Source organism: Mustela nigripes, chromosome 4, assembly GCF_022355385.1.
Source record: "Mustela nigripes isolate SB6536 chromosome 4, MUSNIG.SB6536, whole genome shotgun sequence".
NCBI classification, from domain to species: Eukaryota; Metazoa; Chordata; class Mammalia; order Carnivora; family Mustelidae; genus Mustela; species Mustela nigripes.
Window position 1 is genome coordinate 186,470,205 of NC_081560.1, and position 18,088 is coordinate 186,488,292.

The 18,088-nt window shown below is 49.4% G+C and overlaps 1 protein-coding gene across 2 annotated transcripts in view; it reads right to left on the reverse strand.

Annotated features, from left to right (window-relative positions):
- Positions 1–18,088, reverse strand: part of C4H10orf90 (chromosome 4 C10orf90 homolog) — a 203,313-nt gene that overhangs the window by 57,608 nt on the left and 127,617 nt on the right. For both annotated transcript variants that reach the window (XM_059395957.1, XM_059395956.1), the window contains exons 3-4: positions 10,459–10,550; positions 2,050–3,130 (exon numbers count right to left, since the gene is read on the reverse strand). In XM_059395957.1, the coding sequence (XP_059251940.1) occupies positions 2,050–3,130; positions 10,459–10,550 (1,173 nt within the window). The remainder of the gene's footprint in view (positions 1–2,049; positions 3,131–10,458; positions 10,551–18,088) is intronic.

Sequence of the window (18,088 nt, forward strand, 5' to 3'; positions counted from 1 at the left end):
GTGGTGGTCAAACCCCAGGAGTCGTGCTTAGAAATCTCAGGCAAGAATGCAGTAGTGTGGACACAAAGGGCATTTTTGTCACCGGGAAGAAATACATCTCATTGCCCATGAGTTTCTGAGTGAGAAGGTCTGAAAGTCCAGGGAGGGCTGTGTGAGTGTGTGTGTGTGTACGAACGCATCTGAGGCGTGTGCCCAAAATGGTGAGTTCCAGCTTTCCGTGGTCTTGAGCTTGACGACTGAGGACCCACAGTCACACGGACACTCCCCCTCACAGATTCACCTCAGGCAAATGGGGCAGAGCTTTCTTCAAGCTAGAGAGGACCTTCGAGAACACCAAACACACTGGTTCTCTAGCCGCCCAGATGAGGAAACAGGCTCCGAGAATTAGGGTTGTCTTGTCCACCCTAATGGCACGAGAAAATCATGCATCAGCAACTCTCAAAAAGGTGGCCTGGCCTTGGTGAATATCTTTCCTCAAGTGATAGAATGACCCACACGATTCAGAACCACTCGAATCCTCCTCATGGAATCCTTGGGATCTGGAGTGATTCTGAGGGAAGTCGGCCCATGGGAAGTAGAATGAATTCAGTACTCTGCCTAAGAACACCAGTTACATGGCCAGTCGTTCCACAAAATCAAAATCAAGTATATTCTCTGCACCAAAGCCAAAATAAGTTAGGGTGGGGTGGGGATTTTCTCTGCTCATGTTCCTCTCCTCTGAAATCAATGTTTGGGACCCGACTCTAGTGATTTTTAAAGATCCTTTGGTCAAAGTGCCGTAAATCCAAATGATTATTTCACACCATGGAACCCAACATGAAGATGAGGATAGGCTTCAGTGGGGGTGGGGGTGGTAGGCATACAACAATGTCGGTTGTACATTTCCAGAATGTTCATCGATGAGGAAGAGAGAGTGGCAGACTTGAGCGATTTCTTAAAAATACTAGACTGAGGCCCATCTTTGCAACACTGAGAAGGACTCACATCCTCCTTTTTTGCATTAAGTCTTGTAGGACTCCGAGGCATTTCAATGGTCTAATCAACCTGAAAGCCAGGTCAAATTGCCTTAAAAATCTCTGCGCATTCAATATATACACACTTGTTAAAATTAATTACATCACTGACCATTTCTACATACATTATAGCTTAAAATGTTTTACAGTCATTTTTATTAATTAATAAAGCCTTAATGGACAAAAATTACACTATGAAATTACTGTACGTATGCTGCATTTCCAGTTTTACTGCTATTATCTTTAAATATTTCCCCCAAATGGAAAGTCACTAATTCATAAATCACAGTCTCTTCTAGAAAGTAGAACTGAAAACTGGAAGTTTATCCAGAGAAAGGAATCTGGGTTCAGGTTCAGCCCTGCTTCCCTCTTCCTGGTCTCCTAAGAAAGGTAAAGGGTGCCCAGGGCTGCTCACCCTGGGAAGTCTGCCTTGTCCTGGCAATGACAAAAACAGCAACAAATTCTAGCCCAGACGCCCCAGAAAACTGCTGTTTTGCTTTTTGGCTCTCCCTGCCAACTCGCCTCTTTTTGAAAATTTCCCATAATTACGAACCATCGCCCCCCAGACCCGTAAACTCCATTTACACAATATTTCTAAGAGCGATCCCTAATGCCAGCCGTTGGAGGGAAAGGCAAAGCAGAGCAGGACTGTGGACCCTTCCAGACACCCAGATGTTCAGACAAGACACACGAAACCTCTGGGCATGGACAGCACTTTTTCTTCTTCTCCCTACTTTGGAGTCATATGGGCCTAAAAGAACTTCATGTGGGGCCATAGTTTCCTGCTCATGACATTACAGGATCTGGAGCTATTGTTGGAAACAAAACCTTGAGGGAAGGTCCCTCAGAATCTATACCTGCCAATGGCCAACTCAGAGCAGAGCAGAGAGAGGATGCTTCTGAGAACGGCCTCTTGGAATAAGTCATGCAGAAGAAACTCACCGTCCACCTTGGCGGGGCGGGGGGCACTCGCACAGACGACCTGCCGGCTGGGGGTCTGTATTTGGCGGCCCCACTTCCCAAGACTGTCACTCACCTGCTGTGTAACTCCAGCCGGGAATGTGGATGGACAGTTGGCTGCCGCCCCCACCACCGGTCGTGGTCCTGTAGTCTTCTCTCCCTTTTCTTCCAGTGACCTGGTGAACGGCCGCACTTGAGAATCCTTGCTTTTCCAACAGACGTGAGCCCCTCCAAGGACAGGTGCGGGGCCCCAGAGGCACCTGCTCCAAGGACGGGATTTCCTGCAAGAAGCTTCCATGCAGACCTGGGTTCCAGCGGGGGCCTAGAGGGCTCTGGTTTCCCTCCGGGATTGCGGGCTCCCCGGCGCCGCTCCGGGGCCCCGCGTTAGCCGGGCCGCCTGCGCCATCTGCTGTCGGTCCGTGTGAACTGCACTTGAGGTTGAGCGACAGGACCGACCTGTGCATTTGGGGGCCCGCAAGCTGGGGCTGCTCCACGGGGACGGAGAGGGACCGGTCTAGATAGTAAGTGGAATTCGGGCACGGCTGGGTCACCCTGACCTGGACGCAGGAGCTGAACACCAGCGGCCCCTCTCCCGACCGCGCGGCGCCCGGAGGAAAGCTGCTCTCCCGGCTGTCCACATCGGCGATCCAGTACTGGGGACCCCCGCACAGCCGGGGGTCCGTCTCGGGCACCCTCAGCCTCATCACTGAGCCGTTTCTGGAGAAATCCGCGCAGGCGAACGGTCCCTGGTGCCGACGCGGAGCGCCCTGGGCCCGGCACTCGGGGCACCGCGGGTCCCGCACGGCCGCCCACGCCGCGGGGCTGGCCGGGGCGCCCACGCGCCTGGCGGTGATGGTGATGGACGCGAAGCCCCTCTGGGGGCCGCTGCCCGGCTTCGGGCTGCGCGGCGGCTCCGTGTCCGGTCCTGGCCCCGCGGCCGGCGTCGGCGTGCCCAGCCCGCCCGGGAGGAGGCCGAACGCGCGGCCGATGCAGACCCCGGGGCGGCTTCCCCGCGACGGCCGGGCCGGATGCGCGTGCAGAGCCGGGGTGCAGGGCACGAGCAGCGCGGCCCGGTCCACCTTCGATTTACTCTCATCAATCAGCTGTGAGATGTCTAGGGAGGAGATCATTTCTGTGTTTTGCGATGCCAGAGTCCCCTGCAAACGGGAAAAGACGGCAGTTACGCACACGGCCTATCGCAAGGCAGGCAGCCAACTCCCTTTCTAGGGCCAAGAGGACGTCCCAGAACCCTGTGCTCGGCCGAGGCCTTCTACCCCGCAGCTGACTCCACCTCCGCGCGCTCGGACGGCGGGAAACCCGGATCCACCTGGAAGCATTCTTCTGACCCAGGGATTGGTTCTCTGCGCTGGGTGTCTATTCTCGGTTTATTTAACGATGTTTGTGTCGAGGGGGGCCATCAGATTCCAATAATCACCTTCACCAGGCCTGGGAGCACCTGAAAACAGGTCCACAGCCTCAAGGGGGAGGGAAGGGGAATTCTGGAGCAGGGCTGGGACTTGGGACAAGGGCTTCTGTGGGAGATGAGATAGCACTGGTGGTGAGGTCAGCCAAGGCCTCTCTGCCTACGTCCCCAACCCCCTAACACAATCCTCTACCTTTGCTGATTCACAGTAGGGTTCAGTGGCTCCCCGTGCCTGCCACGGTGGGGGTCGAATCCCAGGTAGTGGCACACAGGCAATCAAACACCCAGGCTGAACTAAATTAACACAGAGACCAGGAGAATCAGAATCAGGAAGCAGCTGGACGGGACAGATGTGGTTTGCCTTTCAATGCTCAGGGGCACAGCCACGGCTTCTGTCCAGTAGAGGGATCGAGGTGTTCCATGCTCCCTTATCAGCAGATCTGTGTCCTAACAGTAAACTGCTAGTGTGTCCAAAACAGTGTGCTGAGACTTTTAATAAAGCCTCTGACCAGGTCAGCACCGGGAGGACGAGTTGTTTCCTCCTGGTTTTGTTTTTTGTACATGTATGTGTAAGACACTGCAGGAAGCCACACGGGCGGCTGAACGGAGAATGCTCCCAGGGTAGCAGGCCCCCATTTTGAATCTCAGTATTCTACCTGCTTAAAACAAACTCTTGCCTGGAACAGCACAAGACCGGAAATAACCGAAATAACCGGGGAACAGCTCAACCCTCACCAGGAGCCCCACCGGGAGCAGAGCCTTCAGGAGAAGCCTGGAGGCTTAACTGAGGCTCGGCAAGGATGAAGGAATTCTCACTCCATAATGGGCCTGAGAACCACCTGGAATGTTAACAACTACAGGTTCCCGGGGCTCCAGGGCTTCTGATCCTGTAGGCCTGTGGCTGGGGCTCCAAACTGCGTTTTAACCAAGATCCGGTGATTCAGATGCAGGCGGTCCAGTGAGCCCACTCTGAAAACCTCCAGCTGCTGGTCTTTCGAAAGAGGGGAAGGGCTTGTGTTTGAGAAGAGATAATCATTCTCTTTTCCTTAGATGTGATGCGAAAGCACAAATTTTTCTTTTCTTCAGAGAAGGATTAGCACTCACTTATGCCACTAAGGTCATGCTTTCCTCCACCTGGACATGTGATGGGCGGCCGGCCCATGGGACCTTAGCAGCCAAGGCGCACTGCATTCTGACTCCTAGCCACGGGAAGGTGGTCAACTTCTCAGTTTTTCCTTTTTTTTTTTTTTTTTTTGTCCTGTTTTTCATCAAAATCCCTATCACCTGACACTCGGTGAGATTTTTAAGGTACATGGGAAGTTACAAATTCAAAAGATACCCAGAGATGGGTGAAGAAGAAAGAGAGTCGTCTTAAATGTCCCTTCGTCTTATAAAAAAAATCTGACTATCACGGGCTACCCTTTCCCAGGTGGCTAGCGAGTGCCAGGCTCTGCTTGAAGCCTCTTTCAAGATGGGAGCGTCTCCCCTCAGCGTGTCTCATTACACTAACAACGTGGGAGCTTGTAGAACCTCAGCCCCCGACCAAGGGCATCAGAAGCCCTGGGGTGGGGCCAGGCATCCCATTTTCTCCTCTGGGGTGATTATAGCAGGCAGGTGAAGCAGCCCCAGGGGCTTCTGAGGCACCTCCCTCTCCTTTCTAGGAGGCTCTCCACGGCTGTGCTTTACAATGGAGAACAGTGAAAGGCACCTGGCATCTACCCCAGGCAGTTTGACTCGGTACACAGTCCCTCACTCGTTAAATTTAGTTCTGATAATAATTTGCCCGCGTATCCTACCAGGTGCATAATTGCACTTGGTAGGAATTCCTTTGACACAGGTCTTTGAAAGAAAAAGCAAATATTCCTCTTGGAAAGTGTGCTGTGTTGGTCTTATTTTATACTGTATAGTAATGTTTCCCCAAGTTTGGGCCAGTGGCCACTTACGTAAAAAAAACCTGGTGCAGGGAGAGTTAAAAATGCAGATTTCTGGACCCTTCCTTCCCCTCCTCTAGACCTAGGGTGAATCAGGATCTCTGGGATAAGGCCAAGCAGCTCTGTTTTTAACCACCTTCCAGGTGATTTTCTGCAGATAGGGAAGAAGGAATGCCAGGCCAGGACTCAGACCTCCTGGAGTCTCTCCCTGAGCACATGCCGGAGGGACGCCCTGGGGCCCCATTGGCGGTTTCAGGCGCCAGTGTAGGAGGCCCTAGAGGCCCGGAAGGATAGGATAGGGATTCACCCACCATCTCTTTGCCTTGGGCCTGGCTGGTGTAACGGACTTTGAGTCCATCACATGCAAACAGACGAAGGAAGAACAACAAGGACTTGAATCTGAACTCAAGTCTGAAGCGGGGGAATTGAGTTCCATCTGAACTCAGTCCTGAAGCTGTTCCTGAGGGAGGAGATGCAGGTAGAAGCCCAGTCCTGAAGGAAAGTCTGTTTACCTCCCCCACCTTACCAGGAAGTTCTGGAAACCAGAAACTAGGAAGGACGCAAAAATACCTCCCAAAACATGGACTTGATACGTCACGGCAGGGTATGACTCTTTCTGTGATTTAGCAGAAATCGGAGGATGTCTGGTGGACTCAAACCTCTGGGTGAGTGAGGGAGTATTTACAATGAACACATTTGTGTTTATTTGAATTACACAAATGGAAATGGCCTGTTCCATACCCAATGACGCTGAAATCTTGTCATTGTAAACGGAAGCTTTCGAGATGTAAATTCTGTCATTCTAGCACAGAGTCCTCATCAACCCATTTATCCATGAACTCATCAGATCTATTGAGCTCCTACTACAGGAAACGGAGGCAAGTTCTTGGCCCCACGGAGTTAAGTGGGAGAGAACGCCAAGCAGGCAACCAAATTGTCAGGACTGGGATTACTGGTTACATTTTACTGCGGTTTTTTTCCTGAGATGTTTACACTCGGTTTTGGAAAAAGCCCCAACCGACAGACTGAGAGAAATTAAAAAGGAAACACTGTATGCTTTGCTCGTCAAAACACGAATCCTACTCTTGTAGGGGAAGTTCTGTTAATCAGATCCTATTTTCTCATCAAAATCCATTAAATCATGACAGATAAATTCCAACCTCTTAAAACTCTGGGCTGCCAGAACAAAGTGCCACAGTCTGGGTGACTTAAAAACAGACATTTTATTTTGTCCCAGTTCTGGAGGCCGGATGTCGGAGATCAAGGAGCCGACAGGACTGGCTTCCTCTGAGTCTTCTCCCCGTGGCTTCACATTTTTCTCCCTCAGTGTGTGACCATGTCCTAACGTCCTCCTCTTGTAAGGGCATCGGTCATACTGGATAAGGCCCACCCTAATGTCCTCATTTAACCGGAGTGACCTCTTTAAAGATTCTGGCTCAGAACACAGTCACACTCTGAGGTGCTGGGAGTCAGGACATCCACACATGCATTCGGAGTGGGGGAGATGGCCCACGGCAAACTACAATGTAGCACTTTGTGTCCTGCTCTTCTTCTGGGGCTGGGCCGCCACAAAAGAGAAGAGACAGAGGATCTGTTTGATGTCCCCGACTTGGCCCACTACTTTTAAAGCCGGGCAACTTTAAAAAAAAGAGAGAGATCACTTTCTTCACATCAAATATCTTTCCCAATGAAGCTATTTCAGGATGCCCCTCCATCTGTTCTTTCTATTGGGTTAACTGAACACAGCTTTGGGGGGGTGGGGGGGAAGAAAGGTATCTTTTATCTAAAATAAGATTAGCTGATAGAAGATTTGATTTAAAAAGAAAATAATCTTGCATTTAACGTAGAACATTCAAGGTCAGAAGAAGGTCAAATGAAGTGTGGGATTTTCTGTCTCGCCGTGGCAATAAATCACCCATTTCCTGACCATCCTCATACAGCACTCGCCTATGTACATTTTTTCTCATAAATGCCGCTTTAAGATATTGATTTTTTTTAAATGTTTCAGACATGATTGTGTGAGTCTGGTAATCGCTTTCCTAGTTTTATGCATTTTATTGACTGTTTTTAACTTTATATTTATGCCTTAAGGTATTTTACTATAAAGGCACCATTTCATAAATTGAAGGAAGAAAGAGATAAGCGGCAGATGGTCGGAGAAATCAGATCCTGAGCCACTGGGATGAGGACGCATCCATTTCTGTAGCAATTTATTTCTCGAAAGGATAAGCATCTAATCCAACCTGTGGCTTTGAAATCTATATTTTTCTCCACTTGACAATTCTTCCCTTTTCCGTGGTCACTCTGCAGCCCACAACTATGTTTGCCAGATGATTCCTTGGCCCCCTGTCTGCCCAGATCCTCTCTCCAGTCCCCACCGCACGAGCTGCAAGCATGCTTGACTCCTTTTTAGTACGTCCAGCATCATCATCACCACTAAGCAATCTGTCAACCTAGTGGCATTTCGTCATGCATGTAAGAGTGCTTTCAAATGTGTGAGTTCACTCTGATACGTAGCACTAGGGGAAGACCGTTTTGAGACCGATGGAAGAACTGGAGCTTTTCTCCATCTCTGTTCTGAAACTTTTGTCTCTTTCCATGCACTTACCAGAAACCAAAGGACTCAGTGCAGTGTCATGCACAACAGTGAAAAGCTGGAAAGAATCCAAATGTCTTTTAAAAGGGGTTCGGGCAAGTAAATCATGGTAAGCACAACTGCATCGTATTCCATAGAAATTAAAAATAAAGATTACAAAGAATTTAAATGCCATGGGAAATTGCTTGTGATGGAATGTTATGTAATAAAAGAGAGCTGTAAAAGTTGATAAACATTATAGTTTTATGTAAAAAAAATTGCATGGGAAAAAGAAGGGAATGAAATATATATAAATTTTCTTACTTGTATATTTCTATATTTTCCTAAGTGTCCACGTGGAGATGCCATTACTTTTGTTATCAGGAGATTTAAACGTTGTTTTTGCAAAGATGAAAACCCTGTTCCATATTTCATCCCTTTTAAATAATCACTTGGTTGAAGAAGAGCCTGCATATCATTTCTACAGCATCGAAGAGTTTTGAAAGAAAAAGTGATCAATCGTGCACGGGCTTGCACGGAGAGGCGGAGATTTATGGCAGTTACAAACGAAGGGCATCCATTCCGAGCACTTCATCATCTTACAGCATCCTTATAACACACACACGGGGACGAGCTTTAAAAGCTCAAAGTTAGGAGGGAAATTTGAAAGTCATAGTACTGACACGATCGAAGTAGATGGTCCAGATCATTCCAAAGCAGAAGTTTAGAAGGTGTGCTTTCTGGGAGTTATTTAATTCAGTCACAGAAAATGACTGTGTGTGTGTGTGTGTGTGTGTGTGTGTGTGTGTGTGTGTGTTCGAGAGACCCAGCTGCATGGCCCCAAAGATCTAGATCACTAATAACCAAATTTTAACATCAACAGGAAAATGCTGGAACTTGTCAGCTCAGTGTGAAAAACAAGTGGGAAAGACCTTCAGTTGGCATCTTTCTTAAAAAGAGCAGCAACCGGGGCACCTGGGTGGCTCAGTGGTGAAGCATCTGCCTTTGGCTGGGATCGTGATCCCAAAGTCTTGGGATCAAGCCTGCTCAGCGGAGAGTCCGCTTCTCCCTTTCCCCCTGCTCACTCTCTCTTGCACGCACTCTCTCTCTCTCAAATAAATAAATAAAAGCTTAAAAAATAGAGTAGCAATCAACTTCATCATTATCGTTCCCTTCTTAACTGGGTACCTCCCTCCAGGGGTGGTTCTCAGGGGCCCACTGTTCCTCCTGCTCATTCCCCCCACCCCCCCGCGACCTGAGAGTCTGGCTCCTGCTCCCTGGAAACAGATGAGTCATAGCCGGGCATCTTTACGTCTTCAGACAGTGAGCTCGGTGCTTCCACAACGAAAGGGCTTGACGGAAATATCTTAAGTATTGATGACTAGATCTCACACTCAGAATAGCATCTTTTCGGCAACGTGTGGGAGTTCAGGCCTGGGGTCTCTGGGCTTCACTAAATGCAGAGCTAAATCAAAGGGTAATACCCAAGACAAGCATTTTGGGGGGACAATTTTTTACAGATATCCTTGCCACTTTTATCTGTCATGAGGCATCGACTCTTCTAATCCCACAATCTCTCAGAATCATAGAAGATAGCAGCAGATTATCCATTTGTCCCCTGGATGATTCCTTCAGGCAGAAAGTCCACATTTCACAATCTGTTAACTGGAATGAGCCTTCCTCTACACCAGCCCTTTAGAGCAAGATACGAACAGAAGCTCTGGGCAACTGGGTGGCTCAGTCGATGAAGGGTCTGCCTTTGGCTCCAGTCATGATCCTGGAGTCGAGGGATGGATTCCCCCGCTTCTCCCGCTGGCCCGCCCTCTCTCACGCGCGCTCTCAAATAAATAAATAAATAAAATCTTAAGAAGAAGAAGAACCACAACAGAAGCTCCGGAGCCTGACAGCTAATGAGCTGGGAGCTTCAGGTCAAGTCAACTACTGCGGCTACTGCTTTACTTTTCTGACCTGCAAAATGGGTCTAATGATAACACCTCCTTCCCGGCATTGTGGGAGGGGTGCAATGAGGCGGTCAGTGAGCCAGAACCTGGCGTGGGACGCATCGGCAATACTAACCCCTGCGTACAGAGTGCTTTGTTCTCTGGAATCAGAAACTCTTCCTTTTATAAATATGACCTCTCATTTTCTCCCTATTTCAGACAAGTGATGCTTTTCGCAGCTACAACAATGCACACTAGCTTGTTAGATTTCCAATTATCTCTTCTTCACCTTCCAAGTGCTGCATGGCATCATTCTGTCTCTCTCCGGCAGATTAATTTTAGTTTAAAATTGAGATTCAATCACCATACTCCCATACGATACTGCAAATTTACAAATTGTTGATGAAGATTCTAAAAGAATAATTAAATTTACAGTGCATATTTTAATGTAACAAGTCTTAGTCATCGATGGTTAGATTTTCTGCTGCCTTAATTCGGTTTTGACTAAACAAAATAAAATGCAAACACATCATAAACAGGCCAATGATTGTGTTTTATAGTTGGCCGCATTTTGCTGACTACTTGAGAAGTTAGGAAAAAGTTAGAAAAAAGTTACCTCGGTGAAGTCAGATTTCTTCTCTGTAACATCAGACTGAAGATTTTTAAGGGCAATCTGATTGTTTGTACAGTACTGCTTGTCCCGTAATCCTAGACAAAAGGAGACAATATTGCTACTTTTTAGTATAAGAAAGGATACAATGGAATCTATAACTCTCCTATAAAGTTTCAGGTCACCTACTCAGGTATGGGGTGAATCCTCGTACATTTCCCTCATGCATTCCACTCCCTGATTTGGGCTCTCTGATTTTATTATTATTTTACAATTAAGCTGCAAGATTCCTTCTTCCACACAGTTGTTTATGTTCCTAGATTCAGTAAGAGTTGAACAAGTTTGGACTGTTCACATTCTCCCTCATCCCAGCAGGAGAGAAAATCACATCAAAGAGGTTCCCGACACCACTAGAATTAAGAAAGGCTGAAACATAAGACCAACTTTCATCCAATCTCTTAATCCCACAGTACTTGAAGGAGCCATGAGTGGCCCGGACATGGATATTGATGCTGCTTTGGAAGAGCTGGGGATAATTTTGTGATCATACTACAGGGATAAGTGAGACCCTGTGGACAGCCCTCCACAGAGACACCTGCCTCCCTGAATGCCCAGGATATCATCAGGTCCAAGGGCACACAGCTGGTGGCCAAGAATTATGAACCTGGATTCCAGTTCCCACCCTACTACCCACGAGTTCCTAACGATGGGTGATGTGGACTCCTTGATCCAACAAACCCACCTTGCACTCCTCATGGAGCACTGGCTAGGACCCACAACCCAGCAGCCTTATGATCCGCCTGGACACCTGCTGCTTCTAATGCAGGGATGTGTACAAACACAGGAGGTAGAGAGCAGAGTCTGTGTGGCCCGTTCTCTGGAGCCCTGGTGACAATGCCGTCCTCATAACATGGATATTTTGGGGAAAGTGAATTTTCCAGAGCCTACAAAAAGGAGCTTTAAGAAGTACATCCGTAAGTTAGAGTTCTGTCTTCATCAACTCATGAGAATATTCATTAAAAATTTTCCTAGATTCAAATAACTCAATTTAAAGCATTTTATAATAATTCAAAGCATTTTCTGGAAGAACTGATAGGCTATAGTATTTTTATGTTTGGCAGGTTTGCAAGGAGTCGGGACATGGCTTGTGGGAATTTCAAGGGTCCCTCTTGACCCATCCAAAGGCTTCTCCTGTCTCCCCTTGCCCTTGGGTGACGACAGAGCCCCCACCAGCTTCACCCCGCACGTGTGCCTGTGCCTCTCCCTCTGCCCGTTACTGATTGACAGCGGGCGGCATCCGAGATGATGGACACAGATTACTTTCCATGAAGCGCCAATACGAGACCTGAAAGATCTCATGGATTTTGTGCAGAGTCGATATGTCATGATGAGCTGACAATAAAGCTGATGAAGATGGAAATCTCCTGGCTCCAGTCAGGTGGCATCGTGCTAAGAACTCTGAAGTCAGCACCGGCTAGGGGCCAGCGAGGCCCCGGCTGCAGCCCAGCCCAGCCCAGCCCCAAGTTCACATGCAGTTCGTGGGTTACTCATCCTCTCGGGGTTTCTTCGGCCACAAAATGCAGGGAACTGCTCCTGCCCAGCCTTGTCTCTAAGGCACTGAGGCACGTGTGGGTAAAGTCCGTGGCCCGGGGAGCGACCTGGGGTTAATACCTGACAAACCACACTGCTTGTGACTGTTCGTGTGCATCATCAAGGTGACACCACCTCCCACCCCGGGCCCAGAGGGTCACTAGTGGCAGACCGCACTCAGTTGCAGCATCTCTAGCGACAGCTGTGGCTTTGGGCCAGTCCCTCAGCATCCCTTGGCTCCTTGCTGGGATGTGGAGATGACAAGGAAGCCACCTTTATAGAGGGGCTAGAAAAGACGAACAGGCCTAACTCACTAGCCCTCAGCATGATACCCAGCGCACGACGACACCGGGTGAACAACAGCTCCAGGGAAGTGGCCTCACCCCCGTGGGGAGGAGGAATGGCACCGGGGTCAGAAAAGCAGGGGCTGTGCATTGGTGGCCTGTGGCTGCTGCCTCAGTGGTCACCATCTTGAAGGCTTCAACACCACAGACGTGATATCTTATAGTTCTGGAGGTCAGATGCCCAGGGCACATCTCACGGGGCTCAGGGCAAGATCTCAGCTGGCCACACTCTTTGGGAGGCTCTAAGGAAGATCTGTTTCCTTGCCTTTTCCAGCTTCAAGGGACAGCTGGCTTTCCTAGGCTCCTGGCCCCACGTCAAACTCTGCTTCCACCATCTCTTCTCTCTGACCCTCCATATTCCCTCCTCCTAAGACCACTGTGACTCGACTGGGCCCACGGATCACCCCGGAGAGTTGTCCCATCTCAAGGTTCTTTGATCTGCAAAGTCCCTTTTGCCATGAAAGGTGATATGTCCACCGATTCCGGGGACATGGACAGATTTGGGGGCACCACTGTGATGCCCATCACAGACCACCTGGGGAGACTGAGGTAGAGGCACTGGATGAAATGTAGGGCCTTTAAAACAACAACTATAAAGTCTATGTAGCAAACAAGTATAAGCACTTACAATGGGCTGTTTATTGAAAGAAAGGAAACAAAAACTTATGAGCCACATGATTGCAACATTAAAAGAAAATTTTCAGTATGTGTGAGAATTTCCAAAACCAGTAAACGTGTAACTCAGAGCCATGAACCGAGTTTTGAGTGAAAATGAGGTAGGACTAAAGCCATACAGGAGGGTACCTGACATAACGACCTCAAAAGATATGAGGAAGTGAGATGCATGGTTAAATGCATAGAATCTGGAAAGGAAGACCCTGATTCAAATCCGTCTCTTTCACTAACCACTTGGTCCATTTAAGTAACTTGGAGTACGTTACTTTAATGGCCAGGGTCTTCTGTTCTCACGTGTCAGAGGAAGCAAGACCTGTCTGCTAGGGTGGTGAAAAGAAATCATGAGACGGTGAATGTCAAGACCTAAGCAGAGCGCCCAGCATGTGGTGAGGACACGGCCCCCCACCCGGTACCTTCCCAGCCGACCACGTAAGTGGTCAGCATCGATAAAGGCCGCCACCCTCAGGTGGCCTGCACTGGCGTCTCTGAGGAAGGTAAAACCGGGGGCGAGAGGGACACTAGGAGCAGGTCGGCAAGAACCAGAGCAACAGTCTTGGCTTTTCCCGTAGCTGGGACACAACAGTTTCACGGGAAAATGATTCCTGTCCCTAATACAGGAAACGCATTGACCAGAATGGATCGGGCCTGGCCTTGGTCCTCCTCCTGGCGCAAGGACGGGAGGGGTCCAGAACGGTCTCCTCCTCCTCTCCACAGTGGGAGCTGCTCTGGGCCTGACCTCTCACAGGTGCAGATGAAGTCCGCTCTGCCTCAAGAAATTGTCCGGGTTAAAAGGAAACTGGCAGAGGGTGGGCAAGCCCTGAGCACCTGCCAAATATACTCCAGGCAGGCGTATGTCATCACAGCCCCAGCAGCCCAGAGAAGGGCACAAAATGGGTACAAAAGCCAGGGAAGCTCTATTATTTATGCTCCAAGTATAACCCAAGGGCCAGACTGTACCTGAGACCCTGTCAGGGCTCCTTAATTCTCTCACAATCCTTTCCTGGACAGCGCCCTCTCCCACATGCCCTTCAACCCCTGCCTCAGGCTCTGCTTCTTGGAAACCCAATGGGGTCCTATCTCACAGTGCTGTTCAAGAGTGAGGGCTTTCCAAGTGGGGCTACTAGACCACCCGTCTCTGCATCATGGATGAGCTTGTTAGAAATAAACTTCTCAGGGCCCCCCCCCCCCCCCGCTGACCTACAGATCTACTGAATAGTAACTCAGGTGGGTCTTGGCCATCAGTGTTTTAGCAAGCCCTACAGAACACTCGATGCAGCTCAGGTCCAAGAATACTGCTGGTCTTAGGCCAACAAGCTCTTCTACAAATGATGACGTTGAGGCCCCAGGAGAAAATCACATGCTTTTGATGCAAACCAGCCCATGGCTTTTAGAAAACCGTTTCCAGAGGATCTAAGTGGACTTTTGACCAATGGCTTCAATTAAAATGAAGCCACCAAGGATGCCAGCATGCTTTTATTTTCAAATAAACTTAAAAATCATCCCAATTAGCCAACAATTCATTGCCGATTTACAGATCAGTTGTGTTTGGTGCCCAGAGCTCTGGTCCTCTGGCCCCAGGGAGCAAGTCAGCACGTAAGCATGTCTGGAGAGGTTTTCTCTGCTGAGATGCTTGAGGGACTATACGTGATTCTGTCTCCATCAGCTTGAAACACTCATCCGAAGCCACCCAGCCCCTTCCCAGAGACCGCAAGCATCAGGTCGCTCATGAGGCCTGACAACCCTGGAACCCCTGGAATCCAGATTTCCTCTCTGGAGGAAGATGTGCGTCAGACATGGAACCCAGAGCAGGAATGGATGAAGCACCCAGGGGACTGGGGCCGAGGGAGCTTGGAAGCAGCTCTCCGCCCACGGCCTCAGCCAGCCGCAGAGAGAGCCCCGCCCACCGATGGACCCTGGCAGGGTTTGGGACGGGGACACTTGATATGGCCCTGTAGGATGGGGTGCATTTGGACAGAGGAGGAAGTGGGGTGGAGGGAAGGTGACACAGACCCAGCTGAGGCAAAAGAGCGTGAAGTGGGAGTGGCTTAAGGAAAAGTCTATGAGCAGGAAAACATGGCAGATTGGAGAATGCCCTGTGGCCCACTGGTGAGGCACAGGGTGGGAGTGAGGGACCCCCTCCAGTCCCCACACAGCCCCCAGTGATGCTCGAGTCGTCACTGTGGACACGGCTCACAGGCACCATCGCACAGTGCCCTGCAGGTCACCCCATCAGAGTCACGTGCCCCCGAGGGGCGCCAGTCGTCCGTCCGCTACGTGGGCACCCAGTCTGCCTTCCTCTGTCACGCATCAGGGACAGAGACGGCACAGCCGGTTGCCCACTTCCGGGACTCTAAGTGCCTTTCCTCATTTCTAGACTTACGGGAGCCACCATTGGCTCAGAGCCCTCACCATGCTCGCACAATACCCTCTGAAGATATTTTAAAATAGATGTTTCTCAGAATCACTCATCTCATTTGAACGGAACTAGTGCTTCTGTGGGACCGGACGCTGTGAGCTACCCAGTGTCTCTGAAGATCTTTCCATCTTTGACTTCTAGAAGGATGGGTCCTCCATCTTCCTCCCTTCTGGCTTTCCTTTGTGGGTTCTCTTCTTGACCCCCCTATTACCCTTCTGGGCTCTGGTGCCAAACCTCAGACACATCGTGGCCTTTGCTTGATCTATAAACCAATGCCAAGGAAGGATGCGGATCTCATCGGTCAGCATCAGCTCGAACCTGCCTCAAACTCAGCTAGTTTGAAAGGGAAGCAGCCGACTCACCCAAAGTCGCCGCCACCGCCGAACTCTTCCACCCCTCCCCCTTCCAACCCTGCATCCTGTATCTCGGCCAGTGGTCCCCATCGTCCTGTCACCCACAATAGAAACTGAGGTGTCCCCTTCCACGCCCCTCCTTTCTCTCTTCTCCAATGTCCAGCGGAAAGCCACGGCCTCTTCTCTCTCAGGAAATAGGCTCTGCTCAATCCATCTGTTTAATCTCCCCAGTAAGGCCTGGTCTCGGCAAGGTCACAGTCAAGCTGGTGACCCCACCAGCCCCGTCTCATGTCTGGTTCCCCCAAATCCCCTTGACATCCCCAGTTTGTGACCTAGTGGTTCCATTGAAATATCTCAGGGAAGGATGTCGCTCTTGCCTTACCCCCCTCCGACCCCTGAACAGGGCCTGGGAAACATACACATAAAAACCTGCGCTTGTGTGCACGGGCTCCTGGGGCTCCCGGAGACCAGGCTAAAAATCCTTAAAACAAGCCTGCTGCTACATCCCAGATTGGACCGCTTCTGTGTCTCTTTGAACTCAGGGCCACCTTTCCAATTGTCCTGCGCAGCTCACTCCTCACCCCTGGATTCAGCTCGGGAGCCGCTCCGCTAAGAAAGGGCTGCCCCTACCCAGCATGGCTCCTCCAGTCTGTGCTGGTGCCTGTCCTCCTCTCCCAGGGCGTATCTACCATAACTAATGATCACAAACGAGGTAGCAATAGGAATTTATTCTCTCTCAGTTCTGGAAGCCAGAAATCTGAAATCAAGGTGTTGGCAGGGCCATGCTGTCTCTGAAGGACCCAGGGGAGAACACTCCCTCACCTCTCGTGAGCTGCTGGTGGTTGCCAGCTGTCCTTAGTGTCCCTTAGCTTATGGCAACAGAACTCTCACAACTGTGTCCATTGTCACATGTCTCTGTGTCTGCAAATCCCCCTGTACAAGGGCACCAGCCCCTGCATTTAAGGCCCACCCTAAGCCAGTCTGACCTCATCTTGACTCTATCTACCAGGACTCCATTTCCTTGGTGACATTCACAGGTACTGGGGGTGAGGACTCCAACATATCTTTTGGGGGAACACAATTCAACCTGCATCTGTGCCCCTGACGGGCTGTCGTCACCGCCCGTCTGTAACTAACTGTTCACAATCCTGTCTCCCTGGGCGGACCGAGGTCTGGAGGGGGCGCCCTATTCATCTCCTTCCTCCCGTGCCTAGTCCAGCACCTGGCCAGGACGCTTTTTCGGGAATGTTGACCAAGGGAACCAATTATTTTATATTTTGATATGAGTTACATCTACGGGGGAATAAATCACAACATACCTTCCTCGGACAGTTTTATCATATTCCACTGGCATTTCAAAGACATTTGACTCAGTTCCAAAGGTCTGTTAATGACAAGGAAGTTTTTGGCTAAAAAAAAAAAAAAAAGAAGAAGAAGAAGAAGAAGAAGAAGACAGAGGAGGAGGAGGAGGAGGAAAAATCAGGCACAGTTTACATCTGTAAGTACTCTTGGAATGAGTCAGGCTCCCACCGTCGGCCCTGGGCTGAAGAACCCAAGTGTTCTACTTGTGATCACATCACCAGAGTGTTTACATGACAACCAGGGGCGGGGGGCAGGAAGTCCCCTCTGGGTTCCATTTCTCCTTAGCAGCAGCAGCAGCAGCAGTCATCACTTTGATATTTCTATCTGAGGCTTCTCTGACAAGTCAGAAAAGTTCCCAGGACCATTATTTAAAAGGTTTCTGCAGAGCACTGAGATTCGAGACAAAGAGCTCTTCTCTCTCCTGCCTACAGGGAGATACCAACTTCTCTTCTTCCTCCCCACTGTGTCACTACTTGATTTTTTGCCTGGTTTCAACGATTCTGGTTCATCACGCTTGCCCAAGCATACTTGCCAAGCCGCATTTTTACTATTTAAAATTTCCCTAAGTATGAAAATACATTCAGAAACTATCACAATATTAATTTGTTCAGCCCACTTTGAATATGTTACCAAATTCTGCAGACCAGATTATCTAGAATATTGAGCGATATGATAGTCTGTTTACCATGCAAGCTATTGTAAGAACAATTGGTTTTCATACAATTTAATAAAACACCTTTGACACTAAATTATAATGAACATTGTTTTATAATTTATGCCCGACCACATTTGAGGTAGCTTAAAATTAGCAACAGGGTTTTTGTTTTTGTTTTTGTTTTTTTAAAAAGGTAAAAACTGATAAAAGAAGCGAGTGATGAGCTGGAGAATTCCTGACC